This window comes from Pomacea canaliculata, linkage group LG3 (genome assembly GCF_003073045.1).
Source record: "Pomacea canaliculata isolate SZHN2017 linkage group LG3, ASM307304v1, whole genome shotgun sequence".
In the NCBI taxonomy this organism is placed as follows: Eukaryota; Metazoa; Mollusca; class Gastropoda; order Architaenioglossa; family Ampullariidae; genus Pomacea; species Pomacea canaliculata.
In genome coordinates this window covers 26,930,027-26,938,809 of record NC_037592.1, presented here as the reverse complement: position 1 = coordinate 26,938,809, position 8,783 = coordinate 26,930,027, and the positions used below count along the sequence as shown (strand labels likewise).

General features: G+C 39.6%; 2 protein-coding genes across 2 annotated transcripts; both read left to right on the top strand.

Moving 5' to 3' along the window:
• The first annotated feature begins 1,056 nt into the window (after positions 1 to 1,056).
• On the top strand, positions 1,057 to 2,143 carry LOC112559591 (beta-4C adrenergic receptor-like). Its single transcript, XM_025230923.1, has one exon. It carries the CDS (start codon positions 1,062 to 1,064, stop codon positions 2,052 to 2,054), a length of 993 nt encoding a protein of 330 aa, XP_025086708.1. The 5' UTR covers positions 1,057 to 1,061; the 3' UTR covers positions 2,055 to 2,143.
• Positions 2,144 to 4,762: 2,619 nt separating this feature from the next.
• LOC112560889 lies at positions 4,763 to 8,783 on the top strand. Its single transcript, XM_025232999.1, has 7 exons — positions 4,763 to 4,843; positions 5,143 to 5,400; positions 5,574 to 5,636; positions 6,303 to 6,458; positions 6,992 to 7,093; positions 7,567 to 7,695; positions 8,093 to 8,783. Exons 2-7 carry the CDS (start codon positions 5,168 to 5,170, stop codon positions 8,310 to 8,312), a joined length of 903 nt encoding a protein of 300 aa, XP_025088784.1. The 5' UTR covers positions 4,763 to 4,843; positions 5,143 to 5,167; the 3' UTR covers positions 8,313 to 8,783.

The following is an 8,783-nucleotide window of genomic DNA, read 5'->3' as shown; positions in this document are numbered from 1 at the left end:
AGCTCCAAAAGCATTTATCCTCAGAAAAGCCCAAACTCTCGTGGACCGCAACCACCAATGCGAGGAAACTTTTTTTCTTGGCAGAAAAACGCATTTATTGTCAAGGTAACAAGGCATAAGGAAGCCGCTCGCCCGAAGCAATCACTTTGTATTCTCAGACAGAAATCAATGATGACAGCAACGCATCCCATTTACAGAAGAGATAGTCGAGCTTTTGCCACGAGTCGACAATCGTTAAGCATGACGAACACCACGTAGCAAAGTTAGGTGACCTTCCTGCTCGTCAGCTGCTTGCACTTCTCTCCCTTTGTCCCGTTCCCAGACGATGCCAGGCAGATACTAATGTTAAGATAAAGTCTACAAACCTTTTAAAAGATCAAAGTGAGCGGCAGTCCTTTAAATATTCTTTAAATGGACACGAGACACGCAAGCAAATAAGATGTTTTGGTTCTTTAACTACTGCTACTGCTGCCGATGCTGGCAAAGGGATGGATGGATCAGGAAGGACTTCATCGACTTTTACGCAACGATGAGGACTGAGTGATTTCCATGCTGCTGTTGCTGCTGGTGGTGGTGGATAACACTACAGTTCTTCCTTTAAACGAAGCCTCTTCTTGCGATCAATCGCTCTCACATACCGCGCTGGTGAACAGAAGGATGGACTGTTATTTTCTTGGCGTCTTCAGGTGGCGGCTGGTCATCTTATTGTTCACCCTGGTGTTGTGATGTTGACAATGAGGGATTCCTGGTTAGATACTACCCCGGCATTTCTTCTAGACATCTATTTTATTTTTAACCGAGTGATCGACTAGAGACAGAAGAATACGAACTTGAATATGGTGAAGTTGCCATCTGAAAAAGCTTCGATATGTGAAATGACCTTCTTCAGTAACACAAACAGAAACTTTCTTTGCTTGCAGACATTGGAAGCACACTGAAACTTTGTTACTTTGGTCGGCTGCTCTTATCAGCTGATGATGCTTTGAAGGTTAAAAAAAAAATAACCCACTCGAAATAACAGGATTAGAGGCGGGACAGCAGAAAAGAAATAAAAAATCGCAATGACTAATTCATCTTTGTTGTTTACATCGGAAGGTCTGTCAGAAACTCTGACCACTGAAGGGTCAGCTGACACGACGACGAGTCACTCTCACCAGGTGAAGCCGCATTCCGACAACATCGTGCTGTGGTTTCTTCTAAACATAATTTCATCCATCTTCATTCTGTTTACAAACTCTCTGACAATAATTGCTGTCGCCGTGACGCCGGCTTTGAGAACCCAGCCCAACATGTACATCGTGTCTTTGGCATCGGCAGACATCTTGACCGGCTTTTACCTCCTGCTGGAAGCAGCGTGGACAATTCCGCTTTCTGGAGACTTCTTTGACACCCACAGAGAAGTCTGCCTGCTGAAGTATTCCGTCCTCTATCTCAGTTTATTGGCTTCCATGATGACTGTGATCTCGATAACAGTGGACAAACTGTTATTTCTTGGCACGCCTTTCTTACACAGGAGAGTGATCACACGGGAGATAACTCTCGTGATCATCGTGATTTCCTGGATTATTTCCTTTCTGTACGCGTCGACCGTTCACTTTGTGGACATATTCGACGAAAGCGTTGGTTGCCAGATATATAATGTTCTAAATCAGGACTTTGTATTCTTTGGAAATACAGCCCCAGTGGCTCTGGTCATCATTGTAACTGCGGTGTGCTACTTAGAAATCATACGGATCGTGGCCCACCAGAGACGAAAAATTCGAGCAGTAAATCAGTTGACCGAAGAATCCAACGGATCGTACCAGAAATCTGTTCGACTGTTCTTGACAGTTATAGGCGTCTTCGTGTTATGTTGGTGTCCTTTTGTGGTTTGTGGATTTGTATCGTATATTTGCTGTAAGGATCGAAACATGCACAAAGCTTTATTGCATCTGGCCTTGCTGAATTCGGGTCTCAATTTCTTCATCTACGCCCTGAAGAATAAAGAGTTTAAAGTCGCCTTTCGTCGACTACTTTTTGACAAATGCAAACCCCAAGAAAGCTTAAACATTTAAATTAACTCTTTCGCTTATGAGCGTCAAAAAATAGTAGTTTAAAATCTCACATGTACATTAAACATTTTCTTGAACATAACCTTTTTAAACTGAACACTAACAGCATCGCAAGTTTGAATAAAGATCGAAGTTTTGTCAAACACTGATCAAATAATGGAAAGCTAAGTTCCAGGCTCTGAGGCAGCAGTAGGAGTTGATGATCTATTAACTAAACATGGAGCAGGCCAACAACAAAAAGAAATCATTCTTACAGCTTAGAGCATCTTACTCGTTTACAATCCCAGTCTGCCTCTGGAGTACCAATGCGTTCATCTCATTGACTTCCACATTATTTATAACGTTTTGCATCTTGCTCATGTGCATCTGCCCTCTCCTTTTTTTTTTCTTGACTGGTTTAATGAAGACTTCTTCAATTTGAAATTTGGATTTTATACATCTTTGACCGAAAAGTATGGTAAGTAAATTTTCTGAAAATGTTCTGTCGTTATCTCCGCCCGTGTGTTTTTTCCTTGTGTTAGATAAACCAAACTGTAAACACTTCTGTCATTTGCAACAGCTTATTATTATCTTCACTTTGATTTTTTAAAATGATTAATAATAATAGTATTAAAGCTACCCAATAAGCACGTTATATACAGAAAAATCAATTTTAATCAACTGTTCCTTACGATTTATTAGGTTTAAGCGAAGTGCACTATAAGGATTATAACCACCACAGGAGCGTTTTGTTTACTGCATGTGAACTTCAGGTGTAGATGACAAGGATGAAGCTGGGTTTCGTAACAGGTCGATCATTCGATAACGACATGCCATTTTGTTTACGTATCCATCCTGTTTCCCAATCACTGATGTTAATCAAATCTATCATTTAAATGGCGGGGTGATTATCCTGCAGGTGAGTCGCAATGAAAAACTGGGCTGGCGTAGACATTCCGGTATCCAGTAGAAGACGAATAGAAAGCAGTGGGGAGAAGAACTGAGAATATTGTCGCTTGGTTTTCATTGTATTGTTGCTAGTAGTCTTTCATAAACTATGTTTATCTTCATCAATTTATAGCCAGAGAGTAGAGAAAATATATGTCCATGACTTACATCTCTCTCTATTCCTACCCCTCCCCCACCACCAACACACAAAACGCACCCACGTACAAAAAAAAAAAAAAAAAAAAGCAAGAAGTGAGATGCAATTACAAACAAATTGTGTGTACATTACGTTCAATCGTGTAAATGATTCATGATTTAGCCTTATGATAACCACGCAGCATATGCACCGGAAGGAAGAGAAAGTTTTTCTCCATCGACCCGGTGTCTACAAATGAATCAGACGGGTGGCTGAACACAGGTGATCAATAGAAAGGCAGTCATTAGCCGACATTCTGTTGTCAGCCTAATGAGGAGGACGACTGTGCACGCAGCAGGCTGCTGGTCCTCACTCATTTGTTAAAAAAAGATGTTTTACCCATCGCGATGAGTGCAACGAAAAGTTCAGCCATCATTTTGGCTTCGATTTTGGCCTCCCGTCTATAATGAAATAATAATAATAACAAAACAGCTAATGTAAGAGCCTCCGACAGCCTTCATTTATTTCCTTTTAGTACGATCATTGCGTGCATTAACTTTTAAAACTAAATCAATGTAGCGGCGGGAAGCTGGCTTGTAGCTCTAAAGGCCGAGCACCAGGTGTAAACACCACCAAGGGAAACAAGCGAGGAGACGGGCGGGAAAAGCGGGAATTTTGTGAGATCTCACATGACCATTGTGAAATATCCTGTTTGTATTTAGTGTAAGATGTATTGTTAGTATTTCATTCTGGATTCCTTTTGATATTCAAAGTTAGATGTCCTATTCGTACACAACGTGAGATAACCTGTGAGATGTCTTGTTAATATTCTTTTATTCTTGAAAAGTATTCAGGAACAGGATGGAATTCCTAATGAGATGTCATGTCTGCATTAAGTGCAAGATGTCTACTAGTATTCAGGGTGAAGGTGTCTTGTTGGCCATGCATGAACATGTTTTGTTGGTATTCAGTGTGAGATTTCTAGTTAGTACTTAGAGGGGGACATCTTGAGGGGACGTACATGAAATAAAACGTGTATCTGTTAAAAAAAACCAAACAATAAAGACATTTTTAAAAAGAACCAAAAATAAAAATAGAGTATTGTTTGTTGTTACTAATGTAATGTATACATACGGGTGGACGTGTGTGTGGGCATGTATGTAATGGGCATCACTCTCATAAAAATGCTGTGCTCTCTGACATCTCAGCCCCAACGAACTACTCAAAAACAAAACGAAACAAAAAAAAATGAGGTTGGAACGATGTTTACATTTATCTTTTCCCTATCCCTGTTTAGCCACTGTCTATAATACGCCAATCAAATGCGAGGCGGGTACCTAGGCGTACCCACTAACTGCGCACCCAAATTGAGAGGCATCCTTGTTGTGCATTAAGTGATCGGGGCACACATCCTTGTACCCCCTGAGTCGTAACCTCCTCCCACATTTTGTCGTATAAGATTGTTAAAGAATTCAAAATTTCAAACATTCGAAACTTCTCCGTAGGGAACCTCCCTTACTCTCTGTAAACACCATAACATCCACACGCATCATTTGTTCTTACATTTTAATGTTTATTAATGTTTTTCTCGCCACACAACAACAGGAAGTTCTAAGACTTCAAGGTTAATTACCAGCCTGTCTCATCATATAAAAGTTGTGAATCCGATCAGGGCTAAGTGTTCTGAGTATGTGCCACTGAAGAGTGTCACTGCAAACATTACTAAAAGGTAACCAGTAAACCTTATTATGGGCATTCTTAGAAAGCTAAAATGCTGACAGACATTTTCTCATCTATGATCTGTTCTTTGTTCATTAAACAATTTAAAACTAGTTTGTTAGAATATTATTATATATCGTGTACATATTGTAGTAGTATGTTTTATGCTCTTATTGTTTATGTATTGTGTTCTATGTATCATAAGTTATGTATGCAATGTGTGGATGATGTATGCACGTTTAAATGTGTATGCAAGCTTGAAGGTATTTAGAAATACTGGCATGTGACTACATGTGTCTATTATTTCAGACAACAGTTTCAACAGAAGAACAAAATGACGATTTTTCGCTCACTAGCACTACCGATCTTCGTGGTCCTCATCAGGACACTCGTAGAGACTGACGTCAGTTCCGCTCAACAGGCACAGACCAACAACGCTTCTCACCTGTTACACGACCAGATAACGAACCTCTTGAAGGGGAACCCCACACCTCAACAGGTGCGGTGCGTTGTATGTGCTGGCCTCGCTGACGACGTGGCGCAGTGTCGAGATGTTAGGGATGTCGGGTGAGTCCGGGTGTGCATGGCCTGACCTTTTGTAGATCTGCCATGTATGCACCCGCATGAAAACCATGATGTATTATACGATTTATCTACCTAGCTATCGATATTTTGATGGTTTGAACAATAATTTGTATTATCCTGTTGACGTGTACGTGAAAACTTCTTTTTCTTTGCAGACGCTGCATTACTAACAGTAGTACTCCGATCAGCGCGACAAGAAAGAAACGACATGCGAGCCGGTAAACTACGCAGAGCTTTAATGAAGTGTTAAGAGTTTTAAATGCTACTGTGACATTCTTCTGCTTTCCTGTCAGTTTAGTTTGTAGGATGGCAATATGTATGATGTAGTCTCTCTCACACACCCACACACACATAAATATGTACATATAGACACGTGTGTGTGTGTATATATATATATAGTGACGGTTGGCTGTCCTAGGTTCATCTCTCGTCTCGGGCACGCTGTTCTTTCTCTGCACGTCACATCTGTTTACAGGGCTGGCTGCCTTGCCGTGATAGAACCTTAGTTACTGGCTCATGTAAAATACCAATCTCCCCTCCCCCCATCGTAGTCAATAGTTACACCACCACTACCAGCCTTCGCCTTACTTGATGGCTATGAAGATGGCGAAGATATCAATAAACCACGGATGATGTTTAGATTTTTGTCTAGCACGTATTATATATATATATATGTTTGCCTAACAGTGAGGATACAAAAGGTATGTTCGCCTAACAGTGATAACATATATATTTCTTTAACGGGGATGATATGGAGATATGTTTGTCTCGTCGCGATGATAGGGACGTTTTTATAGTTTTGTAATGCATGTTCCCCACCAAAAGTTGCATAGTTTTTCAAAATTTCTGTGGAACGAAAATGTCCGCATGTAAATCTGTTGCAGTCGCTGGAATCCATTTACGTGGAACAACTTTCCAAGCTTTCCACGTTTCCAAACCGTCCTTCCTGGTTCGGGTCAAGGAAGGCCCGTCATCTGCCCTCAGCAAATGCCCCAGAGCTTTAATTACGCCCTGAGCTCGGATGCTACAGGTTATCCGATGTAAGTACACGTCTTCAAACGACACCAAACATATATATGTGTCCGATGATTCAGGCTAGAAGTAAAACATTGCAGTCAGATCTTGTCAATCTGTCTTGAAATTCTAGCCACCTTTACTCCGCTAAATGACGCTAGAAATAATCACATAATGTAAACAAAGTGTTAAAAATATTACTTTCCAAATTTCTGTGAACATTGTGTAGTAAGCAATTACTTCTTAATCGAAAATAATAAAGAAGAAGGTCTAACCAAGCTTAGCAAAATTTTACATAACTGTCGTGTAGAAACTTTACTAAATTTTGTCAAAACGTTTGTTTACATCAGTCCGTTAAGAAAAGCCTTTGTTTGTTGTTTAAATGAATTTTTGTTAAGGTGGTATTTTTAAATTTCTTTTTTTTTATTTCAATTTTTGCTTTTGCTCGTTCCCTTTGACAACGACTGATGATGATGCTGATGATAATGATGAGGATGATGATGATGATGATGATGATGATGATGATGAAGATGATGATGATTATTATTATTATTTCCAGCATTGATCTTGCCACTGAGATTTCAATAAACCCTTTAATAGACTGCCTTTCCCAACAAGTTGTATTTGAAGATGACCCTCCACCGCTGTATAACGATCCCTTGTGAGTACCCAACTTGTCTAGACAAACAATATCAAATTCACTATGTTTTATAGACGACATTTTAAAGACGTTGATGTATACAGCCCTAACAGCCACTAAATGCTCTGGAACATGAGAATCAGTTCTCATCAAGTGGTTATTAATTGCTTATTAGATTTTGTCCTGATTTCCTTTTGAAAAAAGAATCACAGATGTTTAGTAAACGGAGAGCCGCACACCATAAGTAGTGAGAATAATTAATGATTTCAACGACTGCAGAATATTATTGCCTGGACAAACAAATGCCAAGAATTTTCAGAAAACACTGAATGACTAAAAAAAGGGTCTTCATGGGTCAATAACAAAGTAGAAGCTTTTTGTGTATATCTGGTAATCTCTTGATAGTCATAAAACTCATTTTGAAGAAAAATAAACGCGTTTTACATCATATCTGCACAAATAAGTAATGTGAAACCGTGTTCATCTTTGTTCAGCATTCAGGAGTCCAGTTACACCTGTCCGTTCGTAGAGCTTCGACTTTACAGTTATTACAGTCTTAACGCCCGATCCAGATGTTGGGTCATGCAGACGTTCCAGGAAATCATCATGTACAAACTCTGCACGTAAGCTTGTTTTGTACGACATTTGCAGGTTCCGAAGAACATCCTGTACAACATATCTTGATAAACGTGTTCTCTTGATTTTTGTGCTCTTATAACAACTATTCAAGCTTAAAAGCCAGTAAATAAAATCGTCCTGTTAAAGTTACAGTATTCGATCACAGAATTTTTAAACTAATTTAAAATTAGTTTAAACGCATGCGACAGATGTTAACCAGGTTGTCTTCAGTGCGTACGTGAATGTGCATATGCGTGAGTGCGAATGAGTTCATGCATGTGATACTGAAGAAAGGGCAGAAGGAACAAGAAAAGGAAGGGGAGGGAAAAAAAAAGAGATTCATACTGCATACTTATTGTTGACATTTGATGAAACTGTTTGTTGAACTGTTCGTTTACACAGTACCAGATTCTGCCAAAAGTGCGACATACCTTCCACAAGCTCCTGGCCGTGGTACGGGTTCTCAAGAAATCAGACGGTGAACCTGTGCACTACAGAGTACAAGCGGGTGTCTCTGTGGGCCTACTGCCCAGACCTCAACTCTGGCGAGCGCATCGTCTGGGATCGCATCATCCTCCCAGTGTGTTGCCGCTGTCAGCCAGTCAACTGCACCGTAACTTAAGGAGAAATGACTAGGTTAATTTCTCACTGTCTCCTCAAATAGTGCTTCACGCAGTGCCTTTATATTTAAGTTCTTTGTTAATTAGTTTTTTAGGCCTCTCAAAACTTTTGATCTCACCCTGTTTGAGAGAGACAACTGAAATGCTTCTCACACATACCGCCGAGTCCTGAGCGAGACAGTTTTATCTTTTCTATTCTGTTTTGATTGGCTTAATAATCTTTAATATTTTAAAAAGCTAATGATCTCAGCCTGTTAAACACAGTTAAGACACCCAGTACAACTTACCTTCAAGATTATAAAAGACAATTTACTGGTAGACTCTATAACTGCTCAAGTTCATTATTAAGTGTATTGTTATAAAATAAGGAAATGTTATTGTAAATTGTATGCTAGCTAGTGGGACACATATCTAAATATAATTCAAGAGAGAAATAATTGTTGTCATTTAGTATTTTATTAACTAAACTTTAA